The following is a 27841-nucleotide window of genomic DNA, read 5'->3' on the forward strand; positions in this document are numbered from 1 at the left end:
TTTTTGTAAGTAGTCTTAGATATTTTATAGGGAAAAAAACATTGACCTTCCCTCAAGTTTGGGAAAAAGAAGTGGACTTTGCTTCAGGTTTCAGAAATGCCATGGACCTTTCCAAGATACTCGTATCCCCTTTGTCAATTTATCATCAACTAGCCGAGCAAAATTTCAAAATTTTGACTATTTTTCCATTTTTGCCTTGACACAATAGATGTCATTAATATTGTTAAAAAACATAAAAAAATTTTCTAGTCAACTCTTAAAAACTCAGTTAATCAGGGATGAATTTCTTTCAAATTTCCAAAAAGCTATGTAATCCCACCCAAAAGTTAAATATTGTTCTAATATCATTTCTATTTGATCCTTAGAAACTCATTAATCAGGGATGAATTTCTCTCAAACATCTGAAGAAACTGTGCAATCCCACCCAAAGATGCAAACTCCATCATTGAGGATGAACTCCTAGTTGCTATGCAACTTTATTAGTGTCAAGAGTAAAAGAGGCAAAATTATTTTTCTTTTTTTTCCCTGAAAATTTACTTGTTTACTTGATGGTAAATTGATAGAGGGGGTGTAAGTGGCCTTGAAATCAAATGTCTGTCCATGGGATTTTGAAACTCCAAGGGAGGTTTGCATCTTTTTGCTAAACCTTGGGAGAGGTTAGTTTGTATTTTGCCTTGAGGAGATTTTGTTCTTTTGCTTTGAGGAGGTCTGTGGCAAGGGTACAAAAAAGAAAGGATAAAGAGACTTGATAATCTAAATGCCATATATATTATGATGGAAATGGTTTGGTCTTGTGGCAAGGGTACGAAAAAGAAAGGATATAGAGACTTGATAATCTAAATGCTATATATCTTGCGATGGAAATGGTTTAATGAACGGCCTTTTGAATAAGCTGTATTTGATTCTTGGTTTCTCTATTTCTCTTTCTAATAATAAGATATGGTGGCATAGTATGGCAAAGAAAGGGAACATAATTTCTTGGGTTGGAGTCTTGTTATCCTGCTGCAGATATTTGCAGCTGGAGGCTGGATTAACTGGGCCAACATTCTGGGTGTGACTGAGCCATGCCGGGTCATCCCCAGCTGGCCATTTGACCCAAGTCGGCACATTTTCAGTTTTCAATGTAACCTCAACCGTCTGTTATGAGGTATTGTCCAACCTGGTTTGACTGGCTGGGCCTGTTTTAAATATAGATTTTATTGATAGTTAAGTTAATTATTTGGATTTTCTTAATTGTTGTTAGACTTAACATTTTACAAAATCTGAACTATCAAACTTATCTGTAATAATAAAAAAATGATATGTTGAAATAATCTACAAGACATCCATATGTTTGAATTTCCCGAAGCATGAACATTCACTAACTTATCTTTCTTGACTTTGACTGACATAGCTTCAACCCTGTACCCTTCTTGCTTTTGTAAGATTACCATGTCAATCATTCAAAAGTAGATGGGATGTAAAGGGGCTGGAATTGGAGAGTTCCCACTCCTGATAAGAAACCTAAGAGGGGCACTGTCGCACTGCAATCATTTCTATTGTGGTCTTTGATTATTCCTTAAATTTTTCATTGAACTCTTCAAACAAAGTGGGACCTTTTCCTCTTGATGCATGATTGATGCAGGATGGCCCTTAGTGATTAACTTTTCTTCCTTTGTCATTGGGTACCTGCACCATTGTTTTTGGTTGTTGTAGTAATATCAGATGTTCTTAACCGCTGATGATTTGTGATGCTTTTATTTTTCTAACTCCAGAACCCTCATGTGCTCGTATGTGATCCTTGTTTCACTGTTGGTCAAGGCCGTTGTTGCAACTTATGTCTGAAAGATCCATCTGTTAGTGAAGTTTTGTGTCAGCTGAAGCATGTTGAGGTATGTAGAATCTATTTCAAAAGAAATAATTGGCCTTATCAGAAAAAACATGCAGGCTAGGTTGAAAATGCTGCTATTAAATCAGTTTTAGCATGTTTTGTTGTGGTACTGACAGTTATATCTTTACTGTGTAGCAAGGAGGTTCCTCTGTTGCTGTACTAGAAATTCAAGGAAGGAAAGGTGCAGTCCATGTAAATGGAAAAATTTGCAATAGAAATTCTGAAATAATTTTGAATGGTGGCGATGAGGTGGTTTTTAGTTCTGGTAAATATGCTTATGTATCCTTTTCCAATTGCTTCGGTGCTTTTTACATGGAATGATGTAGGTTTTCTCCCCTCTTATTCTCTTGTTTCTTTCTCTAGTTTTTGGTTGATTTGGCCTGTTCATTTTATTTTGGCATGAATTCAATTCTCATGACTCTTTTTAATGTTCACCAAGTTCCTTAATGTTTTAATTAGATATTTCAGCAGTTGACGACTGACAACTTAGCCACTTCTGGAATACATTCTTCAGTAAGCATTTTAGAAGCCCGAAGTGTTCCAATTAAAGGACAAATTGAGGGAAGACCTAGAGACCCCTCAGCCATTGCAGGAGCCTCAATATTAGCATCTTTCACAGATGCCCTTCTCCCACCACCTGCTAAATGTGGTGAGGATAAGCAACAAGCTACAGAAATGTCCCCAGTGCCTTCTAGTTGTGGTGTGTCAGATAATTGTATTCCGGATGCTGACATGAAGGATCCGTCTGTTAATGACGATGGGGTTGGTGTTACTTCAAGGGATAGAACTGTTGTTCCTTCGTCTGACGCTGTCAATGGAAACTTAAATCTTGATGCGCTTGGAGTGGATGCATGTTTGGATTCAGAAATTGGAAAGGTCCATACTGCCCCTTGTGAATTAAGCCCGCTCTTGCAAATGATTGCAGGGTCATCCTCATTTGATTTGGATTTAAGCGGAAGCATTTCTAAAATACTTGAGGATCGGAGGGCAAACATTTCTAAGATTGTTGATGAACGGAGGGGAACTAAGGAACTTCTCAAGGATATTGATCCATCAACAATTTTGATATCAACGAGGCGCCAAGCATTTAAAGATAGTCTACAACAAGGAATTCTTAATTCTGACAATATTGAAGTTTCATTTGAAAGTTTCCCATATTACATAAGGTACAGAGTTATGCTTTTAATCCCTACGTGTTTTTGGAACTTTTTCAATTTTCCTCATTGGGAATGCTTCATGTTAACTTCTAACTGCGACTCTAAAATACTATAACTAATCTTAGAAGTAATCATGACTGGATATGTTTCAATCACCTGTTGCTTTCTCAATATTTATTGCTATCTTTTTAAATTGTTCTTGGAATAAATATGGTTCTTGGCTTCAAGGTTTGCATGGGCCATTGCAGGTGGACTTCTTGCACGGGTCATTCATACTTGTACCACGATAAAGGTCTTTCATGCATCTTCCTTCTGTCTGTGAGATCAAAATTTTGTTGTATTTTGGTGAGAAACTAGAGGCAGAACTTTGGGTAGAGGTTTATTAGTTGTGATTTGTTTGGTTAGTGATTATCACTCTACAATTATAAATGTTACATGGATTTTTAAAACAAATTCCTAGTAAGATACTAACAAAAGTTGTACAAGTTGGTCAGGAGAGGTGATAGGGAAGTGAAGGTGTCTCATTTGTTGTTTGTGGACAACACTATTGTTTTTCAAAGGGTGGATATGGAGCAAATCCTTAATTTGATATGTATCCTAATGTGCTTTGAATCAAGTACTGGCATCAAGGTCAACTTGAGTAGAAGTGAATTAAATCTGGTGGGAGATGGGATTGATGGAGGTTTCTTGGCAGGTTTTCTTGGATGCAGGATGTGTCTCTTCCTTTGACATATTTGGGGCTACCCCTTGGAGTTCAATTTTAGAGAAGTGTATGGAATCTTATAATTGAAAAGTTTGAGCAGAAGCAGTGGAATGTTAAGTACTTGTGAAGAAAGGAAGATTCACTCTTATGAAAAGCACTTCTCAGACCTTCCAGTTTATTTTATGTTTCTCTTCCCAATCTCTTGTGCAGTGGCCAGGAGGTTGGAGGTGTTGCATAAGGGATTCCTTTGGGGAAATGTGGAGGATAAATTCAAGTATTGTTTTGTAAAATGGGAGGTCGTTGAACTACCTATGTTTAGAGGAGGACTGGCTTAATTTATTTTTCCTTGTTCAATGGAAATGGAGGTTCATGGAGGAAAAGACCACTTGTGGAAGATAATCATTGAAGTCAAATATGGTTTATAAGAGAATGGTTGGACTACCAAAGTTAGTAGAGAGCCATATGGGGTTGGGGTTTCGAGATGGATTAAAAAAGCATGGGAGGATTTTATCGGCTTCCAATGCTGGCAATGTAGCAGAGGTTTTCTTTTTGGCATGATAGGTGTTTTGGACATCAGCCTCTTAATCTTATCTTATCTTTTTATTTATTTATTTATGGGTTAGGGACAAGGATGCTTTGATTTGCCCCTGAATTGCTAGAACTGATATGGGTTTTTGCTGGACTATTAACTTTTAGAGACATTATCGATATTAGGAATTGGAGTTCTCAAAACTTTTTTTGATTTCTTTACTAAATAAATGACCTCGAATGTATGAAGGTTTAGGGATTAAATCCTTACCTGCTTTTAATAAAGCTCTCATTGGTCAATGGCTTTGTAGATTTATGAAGGAGAAAGGTGATCTCTGGGGGAACGTAATTGCTTCAAAGTTTGTCTTTTAGCAAATGGGTGGATCATTAGAGCCAGGAGAGGCCCTTATGGTGCTGGAATTTGGAAATACATCATGAACGGTTGGGAGGATTTCTTCCCTTTTATCATTTTTTGGGTAGGGAATGGGGATAATGTTTTCCTCAGGCATGACGTTTGGCGCAGCCAATCTCCCCTTAGCACCAAATTCTCCTCCATGTGCGTGACGACTGACGAGGATGCCATCTCCAAATAAAGAGAGTTTTTGGAGCATTCCTTTGATCAGGAATGCCTTTGACTGAGAAATGGAACAACTGACAAACTTCTTTGCTTGCTTATACAAAGTACTGTGTCAACACTACAAATGATCCCAAGTGGATCCCAGATAATAAAGGCATGTTCATGTTAAGATCCTAATGTAGGAAACTCACTCCCCAAGAGAAGCTCCTGGAAACTCTCCTTGGAAGCCCGTTTGGCAAGCAGCAGCCCCCATTAAAGTTGCTTTCTTTGGTTGGAATGCAACTCTTGGGAAAATCTGTCTTTGTACACCATTTAAGAAAAGGGGGCTGACCCTTGTGAACAGGTACTTCTTGCTTTTCGAATGTGCAGAATCTATTGGTCACATTTTCTTGCACTGGTCCTGGACCAGAGCCCTTTGGGACGTGGCCATTTCCTCAGTCAGATGTCAGTGGGTTATTGCTAGAACAGTGGAAGCCAAGCAATGGGCTTGGACTGGAATCTGTGTTAGCAAGGAGATGAAGAAATTCTTGCCCCTTATTCCCCTTGCTATCTTTTGGTTGGTGTAGAGGGAAAGGAATAAGAGAGCTTTTGAAGGAATGACGACACCCTTAAATGTTTTTAAAGAACAATGGATTACTAGTGTTACTAGATGGCTAGTGGATTGTCCGTAGTTGATTCTTTTGTAAAGTAATTATTGATTTTTATGACTCCTTGTACAGCAGATAGGAGCTTGCAGTTATGTACATGGATGGCATCCCCTTGATGCCCTTTTCATTGAAGTTTCCTTTTGCTGATTAAAAAGGAAAAAAGAAAAAACGAAAGGCAACTTCAGTAAGACTTCCTACTACAAAGAGCTTGTTTGGATAGAAGAGAGATGGGAATGTAATAACTTTCCACGGAAAATTACCACCAGTCCTAGCATAGTTTAATTACTAGCCCAGGAAGTAGAATATGAAGGAATTTAACTACTGATAATCTCCAAAGATCAGGAATCAGTTTAGCCGTTTTTGCATTGTTGGCGGACTAATTTTGTGGGTTGTGGCTATGAGAGTGGTGAATCTGCATTGGGTGATCATATTTGATTTTTTAAGAGCTTTGTGGGTCTGCAAGGAAGGCTAGGAATCATAAAAAGAAAGCTCTTAGACCAATGCCTCTCACCTTTTGTTGCGTTGTGTGGAGGGAGAGAAATAGCAAGATGTTTGAAGGAACTGAATTATACATTCTTAAAATTACAAATATGTGACTTGAATACACTTTTTTGTGGTTAGCATGGACAATGTCATAGAAAAACAAATTGTACTTGATTTTATCAAAATTTTTTTTCTTGTACAAGGGCTGTTTGGCGGCCTATTGATGATGCCTTTTCGGGGGCATTTGGGTTGCAGCATAAAGAATATTCCCATGGAATGACATTCTTGGGAATCTCATTCCTGGGAATGGGATGCCTGCCTCTTATAGGAATACTTTTGTCTTGTTTGCATTCTAAAATTCCTAGGAGCTTACATAGGATTCCCTTGTTATTGTTTGGTTCAAAATGGGAACCTTGGCAAGCATTTTAAGAAGATGATTATACCCTAGCATGTGTGTTACACACAATATATGAAGAATAATTATATTTTAATACAAAAACATACTAAGGATTTGTACTTGAATTCATGTTCTAAAAATTTGAAAACAAAAAAATTTAAAAATTCAACACTTAAATAATCAACTAACTGAAATAATTGAGGGCAATATGGTGTCTAAATATTAACCATTATATTATATTATATTATTATAACACAATAGTAATATTATTTAATTTTTTTTAATAATTTACTGTTTTAAAATATAATAATAGAGTGATAATATTAGATTAAAGGGGAATTATTTTTCAAACTCACTAAAATAATGAGGGCAATTTGGTTCAATATGCAATTCAGGTTGCCGTCATATAGAGGAGGATGTGTACCGTAGTCCTCCTAGAGCTACATCAACCCTTTGGTTCATGAGTCAATTTCTAAAGTCTACCTCCCAACAATGAAATGTTTCAAGTGCGAAGAGGTCATTGGATGGATGACTTCAAACACTATGTGGAGGTCGTTTCCAAAGATTAGAATCAAAGGCCTTTTGGGTCCTAAACTCAATTGTACAACAACGACAGCAAGCTTTAGGTTCCACTAGGTTGGGTCGGCTACATGAATCCTTTTTCGGCAATTCACCCCAGTGTTTTAAAAGGCGTTCGTGAGGTGCACCTTGATGCATTTTGAGTATAAAACACCCTTAGGCGTAACTTGAAAGGTGCAATTCCTAAAATGTGTACGTCTTAAGGGAGAATGCGCACGCCTTAGGACAAAAGACACGCTTTTTACGCCTTAGATGGGAAAGCGTACGCCTTTTCCTTTTGGGAGCAGACTGATATTTAAAAAAATATTAAGAAAACCAAATATAAAGAACTCTTAGGGCTTTGACAAGCATAAAAACCCCCCTTTCTCGACGATGGTCTTCTTTCTTCCAAGCTTGCGTCTATTTCAACGAATCCTCTAGCTTCTAGTCTCTCTCCGACAAGTCGACCCCTTCCGACCCCTCATCTTCCTCTGACGACCCCTTCCGACGTTGTCTCTCTCTGACGACCCCTTCGGACCTATCGTCTCTTTCCAAGCTTGCACTTGTCTTCGAAGACTCCTCCAACTTCTTGTCTCTCTCCGATGAGTCGACGAACCCTTCCGACATCTCATCTTTCTCCGACGACCCCTTTTGATGTCTTGTCTCTCTCCGACGATCCATTTGAATCTCTCGTCTCTCTCCAGGGATCCTCTATAGCCTCTCGTCTCTCCCTGCGACCCCCTACAAACTCTTTGCTTCGAGGTCTCTTCTTAGTCTGAGGTCTCTCCTTGAACTGATTCGAGTATTCGACTCTCTTTCTTTTCCTCTCAGACTCTCAGAAGACTCTCTGCCAGTGTCTCTAGAAGTCAAGGTAAGCTGCAGCTACTTTTGATTTGTTTTCAGTTTTCAGTTTTCATTTTTCAATTTTCAGTTTTAATTTCCTGCTGCAGCTGCTGATTGTTCCTATTCAATAAACAAAAACATCTCTAAAGGTGAATTAAAGGGGCAGAAAAAAGATTTTGTTTGGAAATACATAAAAGAAGTTGATGGAGAAAAATATTTTAGATGCAAATTTTGTGATCAAACTTGCAGTGGGACTGTCACAAGATTTAAACATCATTTGGCTGGTACAAGGAAGGGAATGAAACCTTGCCCAAAAGCTCCTCAAAACATAAGAGATGAGTGCAAGATCACTTTTGAAAAATTCCAAGAAGAGAAGTGTAAAAGAAGTGATCTTCTTGAAGAGATTGGGATGGGTCCAAGAGGAGGGACTCGGAGTTCTACTTATCCATCTGTTGGAGATCTTGAGCAACAAAATATTGGGAGTGGCCTTAATCCTAGTTCTAGAGGTCCAGTGGATGAGTTCGCATCTTCATTGACCAAAAAAGCCACTCTTAACTCAAAATGGAAGAAGGAAGAGAGAAATGAAGTGTGTAAGAATGTTGGCCGTTGTGTGTTCAACAATGCTCTACCATTTAGTTTGATGGATGACGTATATTGGCGTGTTATGGTGGATGGTATTGCTAATTACAGGCCAGGTTTCAAGCCTCCATCTATGCAAGAGATGAGGACATGGATCCTTCAAGATGAAGTGAAAGACGAAGGGCACAAAAATTCTTGGAAGGAATATGGTTGTTCTATCATGGTTGATGGATGGATTGATGGGTGTTCAAGGATCTTGATTAATTTCCTCGTGAAATAGTCCTACTGGTACATGGTTTTTAAAATCCATTGATGCTTTTGATTCTATAAAAAAATGGTGATTTGATGTTTAAGTATATGGATGAGGTGGTTGAGGAAGTTGGTGAGGAGAATGTTTTGCAGGTGATGACTGATAATGAGAAGAACATGATAAATGGTGGAAAGAAGCTTATGGAAAAGAGGGAGAAGCTGTATTGGACTCCATGTGTTGCACATTGTTTGGATTTAATGTTGGAGGATATTGCAAAATTGAAGATCTATGCAACCATAATCCTAAAGGCTAAGTAAGTTGTGAAATTTATTTATAATCATTCCTATGTACTTGCAATGATGAGGAAGCATTTTGCCAGCAACAAAGAACTCATCCACCCTGCAGTGACGCGCTTTGCTACTTCATTTTTGACACTTCAAAGCATTTACAAACGAAAGCGATTCCTTCAATCTATGTTCTCTTTGGAGATGTGGCGCACTTCTACGTATGCAAAAATGTATGAAGGTATAAGGACTCGCTCAATTGTTTTATTTTACCAACAATTTTTGGCCTCATGTGGCTTATGTTATCAAGAGTGTTGTCCCTCTTGTGTGTGTTCTAAGGGAAGTTGATTATGAGGAAAGACCAGTCATGGGATTTATCTATGAGTTGATGGATTCAGCGAAGGAAAAAATTGTTGCAAATTTTTCTAGAAATGCCAAGAAGTATGAATCCATTTGGAGAAAAATAGATGGATCCATTTGGAAAAAAAATAGATGATAGATGGATTCCACAACTTCATCACCTTTTACATGCTGCTCTAAATCCCCAATTGTGTTATAAGGAGAACTTCTCTGATTGTGAAGAAGTGAAGAAAGGATTATTTGAATGCATGGATAGAATGTTGAGATATGAGGAGTGGCTAGCTGCTGACATCCAATTGGATTTGTTTGATAATGCACGAGGGGAATTTGGGACTCGAGTGGCTATTGACTCTAGAATGTTGAGAAGCACAGATAAAAATAATATTTCAATAAAATTAGTTAATTAGTAGTATTCTATCCTTGTTTCTTCTTATAACTTAGAACTTAGATATGTGTTTCTTCTTTCGTAGCTGATTGGTGGAAGTGTTTTGGGACAAGAACCCAAGAATTGATGAAGTTTGCTATTCGTGTTCTTAGCCTGACATGTAGTGCTAGTGGATGTGAGAGGAATTGGAGCACATTTGAGTAAATTCTGTTCTTACAAATGCCATGTTATTATCATTTCACACAGATATGAAAATATCTTCTAATATCTAAAAATTTAAATGGCTTAAACTCAGTTTTAGATTCATACAAAGGTATAGATTAGAGCAAAAGAGATTGAATGCTCTAGTTTATGTGAAGTACAACACCAAACTGAGGGAGAGAGCTCTAAGAAGAAGACAAAATTATGATCCAATATTGGTGAAGGAAGTAGCTTCAGATGATGAGTGGATCAACGAGAAGGAAGAACCTGTCATCCCAAAAGATACTTCTTGGTTTGATGATGAAAATCTCTTCGAAGTTGATGCTATTAGAGCTTTGCCCGTGGTGCTTTTGAAGGAGATAATGCTCAAGCAACACAAGCTTCTGATAGCTTGCATTCTATAATTCCTGGAAAAGGAAGATTAGTGATTATTGTGAGAACTTGAGTACGTACATATCGTAGTCACTTTTGAATCTACTAATTTATAATTCTCCATTTGTCCTAACTCCTAACCTATAGCTTTATTGAATATTTAGGCACTTAAGAGAAAGGAAGAGGCCAACATTGGTCACAATTTAGGAAGACGATGATGTTGAAGTCGGAGAGGGGGAATTTATAAGTGGAAGAACTCCTACTATAGAGAGTTTGATGAAGACGAGGACTTTGATGAAGACCTTGATACTTCCCTTTGAACTTTGTTGATTTAGATTCTTAGAATCTTGGATAATGAGACATTGTGATGCTTTAATTTGACTTTTTCTCTCTTTTTGTAATGTTATGGCTCATGCTTATTTTTTAACATGCATTGTTTGAGTTTGTTAGCTAAATTTGGCCTATATGATACTTAAGAATGATGTTTTTCAATTTTTTTTCTCCGTTGTTATAATTTTTTTCTCATTTTTATACTATATAAAACTTTATTTTATTTTATTAATTATTTTAAAAAATACAGTCCCACAATGCTTACGCCTCAACACCTTGAGGCTTATGTCTCACATCGCGGAGGGTAAAATGCCTCGCCTTTTAAAACATTGATTCACTCAATCGAGGGCATTTTCCTCTTCTAGCTTAAGAGCTATTAAGTCCTTCCTCCCTATCCTATTCAAAGTTATTTTGGGTCTGCCCTTACCTTTAATGCTGAATAAGAACTAACTCACTCCTTCTCATAGGTGCATTGCTTGGTCTGTGTTTCAAATACACAAACCATTTAAGCTGCCCCTCCCTTATCTTGTCATTGACCGGTATTGTGTCTGATTTATTGCAAACATGTTTGTTTCTTACTATTTCTTTTAATGTTATACCACTCATCCATCTTGCCATTCGCATTTGGTAACTTTTACTTTTTGGACATGTTATTTCTTAGTTTCCCAACATTTTGATCTATAATGCATGGGTGGCCTTATAGCTGTCTTTTAGAACTTTCCTTTTAATTTTAAGCGTATTCTTTGATCATACAACACGCCTAAAACACTTCTCCAATTTACCCAACTTGCTCTAACTCTATGTATTACATTTTCTTCAATTTCTCCTTCCGTTTGCCTACTAGATCTGAGACATCGGAACCTATTACTACTATTAATTTCTTGATTATCAAGTTGAATCTTATCTCTAATATTCCTCCTTACATTATTGAAATTACATTTCATATATTTTGTATTATTTCTACTTATCCTAAAACCTTTGGACTCTAAAATGGTTCGCCATAGTTCTAACTTAGATTCCACCCACTTCTACTTTCATCAATCAAGGCAATACATTTGCAAACAACATACACCAAAGGATCTTGTTTTTAAAAATATTCCTAGTAAGTTTATCAATCACTAAAGCAAAAAGATAAGGGCTTAAAAAGAGCATTGATGAACACCTATTGTGATTGGAAATTCTCTAGACAATCCTCCTTGTACAATCAAATGCTAGCTGTTAGTCTATCATACATATCCTTAATGACCTTAGTATGTCGATTGTATACTATTCTTTTCATAATCCACCAAAGAAATTTCCTAAGTGCTCTATCATAGGTTTTCTCTACGTCAATTAAAATTTTATGCAAGTCTCTCTTCTTTTCCCTAAACTTTTCCATTAATCTTCTTAAAAGACAAATGCTGTCGATCTCTCAGGCATAAAGCCAAATTGATTCTCTGAGACCCTAATTTCTAGTCTTATTCTTTGCTCAATTACCCTTTCCCATAGTTTAATCTTATGAATTTTAATCATAATTCCATTATACTTATTACAATTTTGAATATTGTTCTTGTTTTTGCATATAGATATTCTTTTCTTCTATTGCTTTGACATTTCTTGGTTTATATAACAATGTTGAATAAATTAGTTAACCATATACTTCCTTTATCCCCTAAACATTTACAAACTTCAATTGGGATGTTCTCTGGTCTTATAGATTTCCCACTTTTCATCTTCTTTAAAGCCACCTTAACTTCAATGACTAATTTTGTGAAGAAATCTCTTATGTTTAGTCTTTTCCTTATTTGTCACTTCTAAGTTCAAGCTTTCAATTTGGCTTTAATGAGACAACTTATTAAAGTGTCTCGCTTTCAATTTGGCTTTTATGAGACAACTTACTAAAGTGTTTCTACCACCTCTTGTATATGTCCTCTTCATTAATCAAAACATTATCATTCACTTCACACATTTTACATTATCTAAACCTTTGCACTTTCTTTCTCTTGCTCTAGGAAGTTTATATATGTCTTTTTCTCCGCCTTTTGTATCTATTCTAGCATATTAAGCATCATTAGCTCTATGTTTAGCTTCACTAATAGTCATTTTTTCATTTTTTCCCTGCCTTTTTATACTTTTCTAGGTTTTATATATTTCTACAATATTTCCATGTTTTAAACTAGTTTCCTTTTTCTTTACGGCTTTTTGGACATTTTGATCCTCGCCAACTCTCTTTATTGCCTAAGTGCCTTCCTCTTGATTCATCTCAGCTCTTTTTCTCTATCGTTTTGATAAAGTTAGCCATCCTATTCCATATTGTGTTCACATTTACCTTATCCCCTGTTGTTCAATCGCCCTCTTTGATTATTTTATATTTGAATTTTATTATACATTGTCACTTCAAGCTCCACCGCCTAATCCTCTTTTGTTGATTTTTGTTGCTCTTTCTCTTCCTTTTTTTAGTACATGTATCTAATTCTAGGACTATGTTGTGTTGTCAAACTTTCACCAAGGATAACTTTACAATCCTTACATGATAGACGATTCCCTTGTTAAGAAGAAATCTATTTGGCTTTTATTTTGCCCACACTTTAATGTTATAAAGGGCATGTTTAGCTGTGGAAAGCATTTTCTGTTTTTCGTTTTTTAGTTTTCCAAAGAATGATAAAAATTTTATCTTAATTTTTAGTTTTTCAAGATTCATATTAAAAAAAGGTGGAAAATAAAGAGTTTGTTTAAATGTACAAAAGATTTTTCCATTTTGTATTTATAGTTTTCAAAATAATTGCATAAAAAAGAATTTTTTCTCAATTTTTCAAAAATTACATAAGGTGATATTTGGAATCATGGATTTTAGGACTTGAATTTGAATTTGTGTGATTTGGAAGAAATTTTATATATAATTAATACAAATCAAAGTCGAAGATCCAAATTTCATGCTCCCATACACAAAGTAAGAGTTAGACATCTAGAAAATTAGTAAAAAGATGTTTTCAACTGTCCTATATTAATTTGGAAAATTGGACAATAAGGTGAAATTTTTGTAATTATTTGAAAAATGAGAAATAGAAAATAAAGCTATTTCCTCAAGCAAATAGTGCCCAAACTATTTTTTTTTATTCATTTAAATGTTTTAAAAATGAAAAATTAGCTAACTTTTTTGTATTGTTTTGGAAAACTAAAATGGAAAGTGAGAAGTGTTTTATACATCTAAATGGGCCCTAAGTATTCTTCTCTCTCTCTCTCCTTTTTATTTTTATTTTTATTTATTTTTTTAAGCAGGTATTCAATATAACCATTGTAAGACATGGCAAAATTTGAAATTGTATCACCGGCGTCATTTTTATCTCCATATGCTTGGTCTCCATGTATCATCTCATATCTTATATTGTCCTTTCCAATGTATCCATTCAAATTAACTCTTTTGAGTGTCTTTTTAGATCTTCATATTCCTTGTATAATACTATCCATATCTTCCCAAAATTTCCTTTTGCTATAATTTTGCGAAATCTTCTCTATTTAGGTTCCCTTGCACATCTCCATTTCAAATAAAAAGTATTTTTTTTTCTTTTTCAAGTTAAAGTTTCAACTTCTTGATATTTGCACTCCCCATAGAATCTTTGGAAAAGCTAGTATGACAAGGATTTTGAAGTGTGGAATAGCTTTAATGTATGTGAAAGTGGAATAGTGTTCGAGGAATAAGTGTAGTAGGTTTTAAGTCAGCTTAGTGCTGCTAGGAGGGATGGATACAAATGACTTGTGCAGTTGTTAATGTTGGATTATATTATAGATTTTGAGCTTCTTATTTTGACCCGCCCCCCAAAAAAAACATTCTTTTAAAAAAAAAAATATTTGTGGTGTATAATTGAAGCCCATCTCCTTTTGTTACTCTTGGGAGATCCTAGCTTCCCATCTAGACCATATTATCATGGCCAATGGGAGAGAGATATTGGTGGAGTATGTTGTGCAAAGTATCTGATGCGGGACATCATCAAGAAGAATATTAGAGGCTTTCTTATAAATAGTGAGTGAAAGCCATGTTGTAGGTCATTGTTGATGAGTATGAATTGAGAAGTTAATGTGTGATTCCCCCTTGTAATTTTTTTTTTTAAATAGCAAAAGAAGAAAATTATTCATAGATTAAAAATTTACAACCAGCGGAAATTGCTGGTACTGTATGAGGACTAAGGCTATGTCTCCCAAAGCCCATCAGGTTCTGCATTTGGAAAAATATATTTTTAATTTTTTTCATTTGATGTGTGAGATGGGATTTTTATGTTAATCTGTTTCACAATCCCTTCATAAATGTGAATAGGATCTCAGAAGCAGCATAATCTGTATTGGTTCTATTGTTGTTGGTTTATCTCTGTGGGCTTGCCTTTTTTTCTCTTTCTCTCTGCTTCTATGCGAGTGTGAAGACATATTTTATGTTACTTATGTTTTGGTTGCCATATCCAAATCTTCTGCCATAACCATGAACTCTCTCTCTCTTTCTCTCTAAAACATGCAAACAGATATGTGCTTTTGTGGATTTCTTGCATGCTTTCAGCTTTTTGTTCAGTTGCTGCATATGTATATATATTTTGGATTTGGAATTTATTTTATATCTGAATCTGTGCATCATGACAGTGATACCACAAAGAATGTTTTGATTGCCTCCACATATATACATTTGAAGTGTAGTAAGTTTGCAAAGTATGCCTCTGACCTGTCTGCTGTTTCTCCGCGGATTTTGTTATCTGGTCCTGCAGGTATTTCTTCTTTTTTTTTCTTAATTTTTTTTTCTAATTATCATCGTCATTGTAATCATCATCATCATCATTGGCAACAATCTGTTTGTGTTCCTTGCTCAAACAATATACATAATGTTTTTTTTTCCCCTTCCAGGTTCAGAAATATATCAGGAAACATTGGCAAAAGCACTTGCCAGACATTTTTGTGCTAGACTGTTGTGTGTTGATTCCCTTCTGTTGCCTGGTGTAAGCATTCTTCAAGTCTTTAGTTGAATGCCTGCTTTTGCTTATTTTTTCAGAATGTTTTGCAGTCTGAAAATTTATATTATTGTTCTTAAGACTGAAATTTTTCAAAATATTTGATATCTGAATTTGGTTCCAGTGATTCAGTATGACTTGTGTAGCCTGTCTTCCACTCTTAATGACAATTTTTTTTTGCTCTTTACAATTTAAAATGATTTCAGGGACCATTGCCAAAGGATTTTGATTCTGTAAAAGAAAGTTCAAGGCCTGAAAAAGCATCCGTGTTTGCTAAACGAGCACAGGTGTCGGCTTTGCAGCTTAAGAAACCAGCTTCTAGTGTTGAGGCTGATATTACTGGTGGATCTGCCGTAAGCTCTCAGGCTTTGCCGAAACAGGAAGCCTCAACTGCATCGTCAAAAAACTACACCTTCAAAGCAGGCATGTTATTTTGTATAGCAACTGCTGCGTCTACATTTATGATACTTGATCATTCTATGAAGTAATTTTTTCTGGTACATGTATGTGTATATGCATGTATGTATTTATTATTTATTTGTTTTTGAGTTCGGATTCACGCAGCCATCTCATTGATTTCAATGCTGACAGGTGATAGAGTAAGGTTTGTGGGTTCCTTACCTTCTGGATTTTCTCCTCTCCAGGCACCTTCAAGGTATATTTTCAATCCATTTATGCCTACTCTTGAGTCATCCATGAAGTATCTTTTGGAATGCTTTAACTGCATATATTTTAATGGTGTTATGTCAACATTTAATCCTTTTATTTTTAGAAGAGCTTTCCTCATTGCCTTCTTACACTTCTGCATGTGAAAATGTACGTCATCATAACGTAAATAACAATGCAAACATTTTATTAATCCACAACATGGAATAAACAAGAAATAACTATTTCCAGATTTCACCATTGGAATGTGGTGGGATGGGAATTGGGTATTTGGATGAATTTGGAGATCAATTCCAAAGAATGGGATCAAGGGCTTGTCTGGGTCCTAAACCCAAATGTGTTTAGTCAATTAATAGTTTAATTAGTAGTTTTTTTGTGTGTGTAGTTAAATTAGAGGTAGGCTTATGTGTGTTGCGGGGTTTGTTTTAATTTTGTAATGTATGTGTTTTGGGGGTTCATTTGCAATTTCTTGTATTTATAGGGATTTATTTTTGACTTTCTTGGATCTTCAGGCTTTCTTGTATGTCAGGTGAAAAGCCATGTGAAAGTTAGGATAGGATTTTGTGAACTTGAAAATTGAAGTTAACGCGTGTTTTCCCCCATTGTACCTCCTTCCTCCTCTTTTCTTCCTTCTTCTGTATTCTTCTTCTTCCTATTTATCTTCCAATTCCTCTCTTGGAAGCAATTTCTCATTATTGGTCTGCTTCATATCCTTCATTTTGTAGCAGAACAGTAGTGGGAAATTACTGGCAAGAGAGAATTTGGAAGTGAAATACAAGTCAAATGAGGATCTCCTAATAATTACTAACTAGACAAGTTTGGTGTGGGAAGAAGGTAAGTTTCCTGGAAGATGGTGCACTTCAGCTTGTGGTACAGGTATGGGAACAAGGTATGCTGCTGCTTAAGAGATAGGTGGTTCATGCAACCTCACCTGGGGGTGGGGGTGGGGTGGTAAGCTTAGTCTGTATGCTTTTTCAGATCATGGTATGATTCAACCACTTATTTGTTTGGATTAGTCAAAATGCTATACTGGTTCATGGTACATTCTGAATTATTTAGTATAGGGAAAAAATTGCATCATAGTTCATAGTTCATATATAAGTAAAGTTGCAAGAATAACTGTACAAGGAAGCTGCATAATTAGGGGTGAGCAAACGGTTGGTTTGGCCAAATTCGGTTAATTAACCGAAAATTTCAATTAAAGAATACTGTTAACCGAACTGACCGAACTATTGGGCCTCACCGAACCGAACCCGACCGAATTTATTTTTCGGGTAATTCGGTTAAGTGAATTTAACTGTGAAACGAGGGAATGGGGGAAGGTGTATCCAGATTGAAACGAGGGAAGGGGGGAAAGGTCGAAGCCTCGAAGTCGAAAGTACCTGAGTCACTGAGTGAAGAGCCGTCACCACGCCCACGCGAGGGAAGAGCCAATCGAAGAGGGATTCGGGATCGGGATGGGTCATGAACTGGGAAGACTGGATGAGGGGCTCAGGCGAAGCCAGGAAGAGACGATTCCCAAAGAGGTAGAACTAGAGAACTGAGAAGTGGAGAGACTGATGTGGAGGAGAGGTGGTTAGGGAGACGATTGGGCTGGGGCGAGCTTGACGCCGGTGAGGAGGAGCTGGGGGTGGTTCTCGGTGAATTGGTGTGTGCGCGAGAGAAGAAAAATGAGAACGAGAGGGAGCTTGTGTGCTGGTGACGATGGCCGGTGATGGCGATGGCTATGGCGATGGGCGCACGCAATGGCATCGCGCGAAGATGGTGGTGCGGAGGACTGAGCTCGGGTGAGCGAAAGAGAGGCAGTGAGGGCCTTCTGACTTCTGAGGGCAATGAGGCTGAGAGGGAATAACCGGATTTTCATTTACTAATTTATATTTAAAATTTAATTAATTATTAAATTGGTTAATCTGTTAACCTAATTAATATTTTCTATTCACCGAATTGAAACCCAATTCACCAAAATATTGGAAAGCATAACCGAACCGACCTAACCGGTTTTTTTAACTGAACTGAACCGACCAATTTCGGTCGGTTAATTTGGTTTTCCCCAAATTATGCTCACCCCTGTGCATAATGCTGTTTTTACAGAAGAAAATTCCAGTAATCTAGTTCAGCAACGAAAAAGTTAAAATTTATTGACTTTCAAAGTCTAAAGTCCAAACAGAATAGTAGAAGTTAGAAATTAGAACCAAAAATAGTATAATAAAATGAATGGAGATTCTCGATGCTGCTAGAAGCATTACTAAAGGAATCTATAGAATGCACATTTTAGCAATCAGTAGCTTAGGGACTGTTTGGTATCGTTTCTGATTTCTGTTTTCTGTTTCTGTTGCTGCATAAACATGTTATGAAAATGCTTTTGTTGGTGTTGCTAGTGTTTTATTTCTGTTGCCAGTTTTTAAAAAAATAAAAAATAAAAAATAGATTTTATGATTTTCAGTTGTTGCAAGTTGCTATCGTACTTTAATATCTTGAATTGACTTTGTGGGTTGAAACATTCATTCTATACAAAAATTTTAAATTAAATTAAAATAAACTGACTTTGTGAATTTAAAAAATAATTAAAATAAAAATATCAATTAATTTGACCATGCGAAGTTGAAAAAGTATTAAAATAAAAGTATCTGTAAATTTTCTAAAAATTTGAGAAATTAATAAAAGTCATTCAATTTGTTTTTACCATTATTCATTTGTCATGTCCAGTAGGATTGGTCTTGGAGTACTAAAAAGTGATTTTAAAAGGTTTTGGAAGGAGAAAGGATATGGCAGCATTATGGAAATGTGCTTTCTTTTTTGTGATATGGGGCTATCGTTGGTATGTAATGCGTGTTTCAGAGAAGTTGACTTTTTTTTAAGTGATGTGGGAGAGATTTCATTACATGGCATCACTTTTGGCATGTTGGCTATGGGAATTCTAAAAGAGTGAGTTTTGCTCATCTTTGGCGTGATTGGTGATATTTGTTGATTTGATATTGTGCCCTGGTAGCTTTTTGATTTTTTCCCTTTACTTTTTTTTGTATTTTCTATCTGGTTTGGCCAAAATTTTTTAGGGAGATGTCTTATTCTCCTTGTTGTATGTTCTTAATCTATTAATGAACTTCTTCTTTTACTATTCATAAAAATTTATTTTAAAAATAATAAAATATAATTATGAAATAAAATTAATACAATTCATTTTTATTTTTATTATAATATTTACTAATTTATGTTCTTTTTTTTATTTTTATTATTTTAATCATATTTTCTAATTGTTATTTGATTTAAGGACAAAAAATGAACATGAGTTCAATTTGGTTGCTAGTTTTAGTTTTTACTTTTTGTTTCTGGTTTTCTTTTACATAATATTTTTTGACACTGATACCAAACAGCCCTTTAATTTCTCATTTACCCTTCCCGTTGTCTCTCTTTCCAATTCTTGATTATTTTTTGTATGATTTTTTATTTGAAAATGTTAACAAGTTAGGGTTATTACTCTTGGCGATTTGAATTCCGAGCCTGATCAATCTTAGAAGCTATTGCGTATTGTCCGTTGAATTTGTACATGCAATCATATCATAGCTCCTTTTTTTTTGGGGGGGGGGGGGCAGCGGCCCTAGGTAACTACGATTCCAACCTACAGGGTGATCGATGATTTTATCCCCCTCCTTTCACCATGAAGAGCCCTTTGTTAAGCTTCAAGTCACCCTGATGTAGGACAGGTACCAATCACTGTACGGCTGTACAGAAGATCAGAAATGGAAAGAGAAAGAAGTAAAGGAGAGAAACAGAGAACAAGAGAAGAAGAAAAGAAGAACAAGGGATAATGAAAGAGAGGAGAGGAGAAGAAGAAGGAAGAAGGAGAAGGAAGAAGGAGCGGTTGCACCAAGAAGTGAGGGAAATTAAAATGATGATAATTGTCCTAATTCAATGCAACAAAATATTTATGCACTCAACAATACAGTTGAATCAAATAATTACAAAATCTCCTGAACTAAAACAAATAATTTCAAATACAAAATAAACCTGAAGTACTTGAAATAAACAAAAAATTAACTAAACTTCTAAAAAATATCTAGATTTATTTATGATAGGACCCCTAATTTCTAAATCTTCAAATCGAATATGATCACCTAGAATTATTCTCAAGCGAACATCCATCAAACTCCCTTGGAGAAAAATCGACTTCGAGTTTTACAATGGCGCAACAAGAGTGGAGAATATGTATCCATGAGCCACTCATCTTGTAATTTCACATTGTTCATTTTCAACTAAGATGCAAATATCAACAACATTTTATTTAAATTGTCCTGAGGTTCTCAATCCCAATAAAGCCATATGGAGAATTATCACACTTTGGTTGATGATTCAAGGCTCGGGGCCTAAGTCAGAGAAGCTTATTATAAGATTCAACTATTCATCCCCCCCCCCCCCCCCCCAAAAAAAAGTATTTGTGTTGATTTGATTTCCCAATTTTAACATTGAATTTTGCTGCCTGCTTTGTGGACTCTTCTACAATTTGATCATATTTTTCCATTGCATTTGCTAGCCTTCAAGGATTGCATCTGTGGTCTACCATCCACACAATCAATGGAGCTTTCATTTTTACATTGATAATCCATGACAACAATAAAGTGGGGATCACTTGCAATTTCCTCATTTTTGTAATCATAGGTGCAGCAAAGTTGTTAGAATTGGGATCCTACATAGGATCATCGGGAGGTTCCGCAAGATCGGATCGTGTATTGGATCATGAATTGTAAGATTCTATGTACACTGTAAAATAAATTAAAATTTTTTATATTTGGCATTTTATGACAATAAAATAATCGTAAAAACTTGGTAGTAAGCTTGAGAAATCTAGTAGGTTTTTATTTCAAAAATTTTGACCATTAAAAAAAAAAAATCTGAATAGCCTGAACTGCAAAGTGCTGTGTGAAGGGCGGACTGTTGCTAGCTTATTTATTAAATAATTATAATTAACAAGAAAAGCAAAAAGAATGAAAAAAAAAAGGAAGAAGAAATTGCTAATCTTAATTCAATGAATTGATGTAAATTTCTCAGCTTTTGTGGTTTTGTCATCAGACCATAAGAATAAGAAGGAAGAAAAGAATAGAAAGAAAAGCTTTTTGTTGAAGGAAGAACTTTTTGTTAATCACAAAGAAAAGAAGAGGAAAAAGAAAGCTATATGCTCTTTGCTTTGGGAAAAAAGATTGGTCTCTACTCTCTGGCTTGTCAATAATAAGAGAAAAAGAAGAGGAAGAAAGTAAAAAAGACTACAAAGTTAATGCATAATTGCTACAGGCCTGCAACTTTTAAGCTCTCAGCTAAACTCTGCAACTCCCTGTTTGTTGAAGCGCTCTGCTATTGTCTAAGTTCTCAGCTGGCCTCTACTCTTGTTGGAAGAAGGAACAGTACAAGCCTACTGGTAAACAACCTAGGATCTGCGTATCAAAATCTCTAAGCTCTCACTGAGCTTTCAATTTTGAACGAAGAGAGCTTTCAAGAGATGCTTAGATGCTCTCTGGACTTGTATCAAACAAATCCTAGAATAGGCTTGTTATTTTACCCTAATTTTGATGCTTTTGAGCCAGGTTTAAGGAGGAGGGTTGCGTTTCCCTCCTCCCAAGTCCGGGTTAAGGAGGAGGGTTGCGTTAGGTAACTGACAGCCAGCGTAAATTTGTCATATCACAATGATATGAATCCTTACCGAATATTTGCTGGGACGTCCCCTACGGGTGACGCGTTGCACTTGAACCACCCGGGTGTAGCGAAAAGTGGGCGAGGGTGGACTACGTCGTCGCCCCGAAGCGACGCGCCGTGTCGGCGCCCGGGTACGATGTCAAATATGCGAGGGTTCCTGCATCATTCTGGACGTGGGTAGGTAAAGACGTTAGTTTAGGAAACTAGGATTAGATTAGCAACTTGGAATATAGGGACACTTACGGGTGAAAGCATGGAAATTGTGGATACAATGATTAGAAGAAGAATAAATATAATTTGCCTTCAAGAAACTAAGTGGGTGGGGGAGAAAGTTAGAGAAATCGATAAATCAGGATTTAAACTTTGGTACACTAGAAAAGAAAAACATAAAAATGGAGTAGGCATTATTATAGACAAAAATTTAAAAATAGCATTGTGGATGTAACTAGAGTAAGGGATAGAATTATAAAAATCAAGATGGTATTAGGACAAGAGATAATAAATATTATTAGTGCTTATGCTCCTCAAGTTGGCTTAGCAGAAAATCTTAAAAGATAATTTTGGGAAGATGTGGATAGTATTATACAAGGCATACCAAGGACTGAGAAAATATATATAGGAGGAGATCTAAATGGACACGTTGGAAGAGATAATAAAAATTATGAGATGATACATAGAAATTATGGATATGGAGACAAAAATGAGTCTAGGGAGATGATCTTAGACTTTTCTATGTCATATGATTTTAGTATAATGAATACTTGCTTTAAGAAGAGAGAAGAACACTTAATAACCTTTAAAAGTGGACAAAATAGAAGTCAAATAGATTTTTTTTTAACTAGGAGAGTAGATCGTTTATCATGCAAGGATTGTAAAGTTATTCCAGGTGAAAGCCTAACCACACAACTTAGAGTCTTAGTGTTAGATATATGTATTAAAAAATGGAAGAAAAATAATAAAATAAACCAGTGTAGGAGAACCAGATGGTGGAACCTAAAAGGAGAAAATATAATAAAATTTAAAGATAAAATGATCAAAGAAGATTGGACCTTAGAGGATGGGATAGATACAAATACTCTTTGGAATAGATTAGCTAGCTCTATTAAAAAGATAGCAAAAGAGATTTTAGGTGAATCAAGGGGAAGATTCTCGAATAGCAAAGAAAGTTGGTGGTGGGATAAAGATGTACAAAAAATCATAAAGACAAAGAATTTATTATAAAACGTGGCAAAAATGTAGAAATAGAGATAACTTTGAAAAATATAAGGAGGCAAGAGGGGATGCAAAAAGGGCCGTTAGTGAAGCTAAATATAGATCATTTAATAGTTTGTATGATAGATTAGGTACAAAAGAAGTGGAAAGAGATATATTTAAACTTGTTAAAGCTAGAGAAAGGAAGAGCAATGACTTAGGAAATGTAAAATGCATAAAAAGTGAGGATGATATTGTCTTAGTTAAGGACGAAGATATTAAAGGAAGATGGCGAAATTACTTTAATAAGTTGTTTAATGAAAACCAAATAGAAGGCTTAAACTTATAGTTGTCAAATGAGGAAAAGACTAAAAATATAAAATTTATTCGCAAAATTAGAGTTAACAAAGTTAAGTTTGCGCTAAAAAAGATGAAAAATGGGAAAGTTATGGAACCAAATAATATCCCAATTGAAGTTTGGAAATGCTTGGGTGATAACGGAATTATATGGTTAACTAATTTATTTAATACAATTGTAAAAACTAAGAAAATGCCAGATGAATGGAGGAAAAACACTTTAATACCTATATTCAAAAATAAAGGAGATATTCAAAATTGTAATAACTATCATGGAATTAAACTTATGAGTCATACGATGAAACTATGGGAAAGAGTAGTTGAACAAAGATTAAGGTTAGAAACGAAGATCTCAGAAAATCAATTTAGTTTTATGCCTGAGAGATCTACTACAGAAGCTATTTATCTTTTAAGAAGATTAATGGAAAAGTTTAGGGAAAAGAAAAGGGACTTGCATATGATATTTATTGACCTTGAGAAAGCATATGATAGGATACCTAGGGAAGTTCTATGGTGGATTTTAGAAAAAAAAGGTATATGTTGTAGGTATACCGATGTCATTAAGGATATGTACGATGGAGTAATGACTAGTGTAAGGACTATAGATGGAGAAACTAGAGAATTTCCAATTACCATAGGTGTACATCAAGGATCTGCTTTGAGTCCTTATCTTTTTGCTTTAGTGATGGACCAATTGACTAAGAGTATTCAAAAGGAGGTTTCATGGTGTATGTTGTTTGCAGATGATATTGTATTAATTGACGAAATTAGGGATGGAGTAGAGGCTGAGTTAAAATTATGGAGAGAAGCTTTAGAATCTAGAGGCTTTAGGATAAGTAGAAATAAAACTGAATATATGAAATGTAATTTTAGTAATGATAGAAGGAATATTGGAGACAAAGTTAAACTTGATGATGAAGAAATAAATAGCACTTGTAGATTTCGATACCTTGGATCTATTATGCAAGCTGAAGGAGAAATTGAAGATGATGTAATGCATAGAGTTAAAGTAGGTTGGGTAAAATGGAGAAGTGCTTCAAGTGTGCTATGTGATTGTAGAATACCCTTAAAATTGAAAGGGAAGTTTTATAGGACAGCTATAAGACCAGCTATGTTGTATGGATCGAAATGTTGGGCGACGAAGAAACATAATATCGAAAAAGTAAAAGTTGTCGAGACGAGGATGCTTAGATGGATGAGTGGTGGTATAACATTGAAAGAAAAATTAAGGAATGAACATATTTGTGGTAAGTTAGGTGTAGCTCTTATAGAAGATAAGATAAGGGAGGGACGACTCAGATGGTATGAACACTTGTAACGTAGGCCTTATAGTGCACCTGTGAGGAAGAGTGACTTAGTTACTGTGGGGGGCAGTAGAAGGGGTAGGGGTAGACCTAAAATAACTTGGGAGGAGATAGTGAGTAAGGATTTAATATCCTTGAATCTATCAAAAGAAATGGTCCATGATCACATAAATTGGAGGAAAAGGATTCATGTAGCTGACCCCACTTAGTGGGACTAAGGCTTGGTTTTTTTGTTGTTGTTTTATATTTAAAGTCCTAAACTGGAAAAATCCATGTTCCATCACACAAGTAGGATCCGTAGGATTGCAAGTAGGATCGAGATCCTAAGATCCTAATGATCCAAATAGGATCCTCCTGGGATCCTACTTGCTTAAGATTCTGCTTAAGATCTTGATCGATTAGGCAAGTATGGATCGTAGGATCATAGGATTGCACAATCCAGATCGGGATTTTGATGACCATGGGGTGTGTCCATAACAACAATAATTCCTATCCCATCCTTGATAGGCGATTCAGATTTACTTGCAATCTCTCTATTCTGTGATCTTATGCGTAGTCCATAGAAACTTCTGATTCATACTTCATGGGCTTTTTTGAGATTGGAGTTTATGATTAAAACCTCCATCTCTTGAGATGGAAGATGATTTCACCATAACGGTCAAGGAAGAAATCTAATATTAATGAAGTTTTCATTCTAAAACGAAAAGAAGGTTTCAGTTTTAAATTTATTCAAGTTCTAATCAGTACTACTAATGCTGATTTTTCCTCCAACTGGTCCTAATTCAAATTTCTTCAAGTTCTAAGCAGTACTTCTGAATTTCTCACTGATACTCCTAGAAGACTCCATTAATAAACTTAAAAAGGGGTGCTGTCACATTGATTTTATCCTCTAAAAATGTGTGCCTAACAATCAAAGTTGGATTAGGAGCAAGAAGGAAAACTGATTCCAGTGCTGAAGGCTATGCTAATAAGCAGTATTCTAGACTTCCAGTGTTGAAGATTCCACTGATAACCAGTGGTACAGTGCTCAATTTTCCTTCCAAAAACAAATAAGCTACTATCAGTTGAATATCTTTAAACCATTTTAAAAATGTTGCGAAGGGAAAACTGGTTTGTTGCAGTAATCTCAAACTACCATAGCTGGGCCTCAATCTGAATGCTGGCAGTCCTTCAAAACACTGAAATTTGTATTGACAGTACAAGATCCAATAGTATAGATCAAAATATCTCCATTCTGAATCAAAATATCACGGAAATATAAATCCAAAATATCGTGGCTAAGCTCAATTTCTTGTGATTCTGGAAGCTGCAGGAGAATCTGACCTGTTCCCCAAGTGTGTTGCGGGCACGTGGGGCGTGTTCACTACCAGCAAGGAGCCTCCGGCCATAGTACTCTGGCTGGTGGAAAATCAGGGGGTGGTGAGTCTTTTGGTGGTGGTGCTGTGTCAACAAAACAATGGCAATTTCGGGGTTTTGAAGGGTGGTCAGCTGGGAAAATTTCAGCCGGCCTGTGGGGTTTCTCCGTTGATCAAATGGTTGGAAATTTCTGGTGATGACTTTTCTGTGGTGTCTGTCTTCAAATTGAAATCAGGGCTAGAGAAGGGACTTTGAAACTTGGGGCATAACTGTAATTTTCAGAAAAAAAGTTGTAGACTAACAATGCTTCAGTTTCTGGGGTTTTCCTTTGATTTTTGAACTTAGTTGTTGCTGCAATTGAAACTTGTAAAAATAAATTGCGGTTTGGTGGATGTAGTTTGGACTTTTTATGATCCTTCAATGGAGATTGTTGTAGGAGTTAGAAATTTGATGAATCAGTTACAGAGGAAGATTATGGATGAGTCAAAGTTTGCTCTGATATTAAATGATGCAGGACAGCATCGACGGGTTACAGCCAAGAGAGGAATTAGAACAGAAATAGAGGAGAGGAGAGGAAAGGAGGAGGAGATACAATGGGAGGAAATCACACTTCACTTTCATTCCAAATTCTTAAAAACAAACCATTAGATGGCTTTCACACCCTATTTATATGAAAATCTAAATTACAATATATTGCATATATACCTCTAAAGTACAGGAAATTATAAAAGAACCCTAAAATACACAAATCCCTAAAACAAATATGACAAACCAGCCACAAGTACACAAATTAATTGCTCCTATATCTATTGAACTGAAATCCAACAATTTCTTAATCCAGATCTCCTTAATCAGCCTCCGGTGAAGGTCCATCCATTTCCCAGCTTCATGTTCTACATCAATAAGTTTTGACAACTATGCTTGTGCATGGTGGCATTATTTGCCAATGTTTTAAAAGGCTAAATTGGGGCTCGCCAGGCATGCGTAAAACGTCTTGAGGCTCAATCTAAAATACCAAATCCCAAATGGCTTTGCATTACACGCTAAGGATTACACATTTGTACAAAAGGCACGCCTTTTCTGCATTTTTAGTCAAGGCTTATGTATTTTGGGTGTGTGATCTCAAGTTAGATTTGGTTAAAAAATTTTAACTCCATGTTTATATAAAAGGAATATCATATTTGAGTTGATTTCTAAAGCTCATGAACCCTAACCTTTCCAATTATAGATCTTGAAAATAATTTGAATTTTTCAATGTTATAGCTATATTTTGTCATGATTTATGTAATGCAGTCAAGTTAGCAATTTTTGAGTGGCCAACAAGTAGTTTTCAAATTATATTTTAAATTTTTTACATTATATTTGTGATTTTCTTAATTGTTTTTTGTTATTTTAAAAATGTGTAATTTATTTTCATATTTTTATCTAGAAAATTAATTCTCAAAAGGCTTACGCATCAATGCCTTAAGGGTTAAAACGCCCTGCCTTGCACACTTCGCATTTTAAAACATTGTTATTTGCCATCGAATCAGGATTTAGTTTGTCATAACATGTGACCTAATCAGGATCTTTCAGAGCTAGTTCTTTTGATGTCCATTTCATCTTGATTATACTGGTCATGGATTCTTGTTTAAGTTTGCACTTGACTTTGATCCACATGTTCTACACTTATACCGTTGAAGGTGAAAGTGTTAATTATTAAGCGAACAAAGTGAAGGTTTTTGTAGAAAAAGAATGTGGGCCTGAAGCTGTCCAACGAGACATGATGGCTTGTGTTTTAATAGAAGTTATGGT

At 35.7% G+C, this 27841-nt stretch overlaps 1 protein-coding gene across 1 annotated transcript in view; it reads left to right on the forward strand.

Annotated features, from left to right (window-relative positions):
* The window catches only part of LOC131155636 (uncharacterized), a 93707-nt gene that overhangs the window by 15020 nt on the left and 50846 nt on the right, over nucleotides 1-27841 (forward strand). Inside the window, exons 4-10 of the mRNA XM_058108890.1 lie at nucleotides 1755-1871; nucleotides 2006-2149; nucleotides 2330-3036; nucleotides 15130-15251; nucleotides 15388-15479; nucleotides 15698-15914; nucleotides 16083-16146. Coding sequence (XP_057964873.1) covers nucleotides 1755-1871; nucleotides 2006-2149; nucleotides 2330-3036; nucleotides 15130-15251; nucleotides 15388-15479; nucleotides 15698-15914; nucleotides 16083-16146 — 1463 coding nt within the window. The remainder of the gene's footprint in view (nucleotides 1-1754; nucleotides 1872-2005; nucleotides 2150-2329; nucleotides 3037-15129; nucleotides 15252-15387; nucleotides 15480-15697; nucleotides 15915-16082; nucleotides 16147-27841) is intronic.

Source organism: Malania oleifera, chromosome 5 (genome assembly GCF_029873635.1).
Source record: "Malania oleifera isolate guangnan ecotype guangnan chromosome 5, ASM2987363v1, whole genome shotgun sequence".
Lineage (NCBI taxonomy): Eukaryota > Viridiplantae > Streptophyta > Magnoliopsida > Santalales > Ximeniaceae > Malania > Malania oleifera.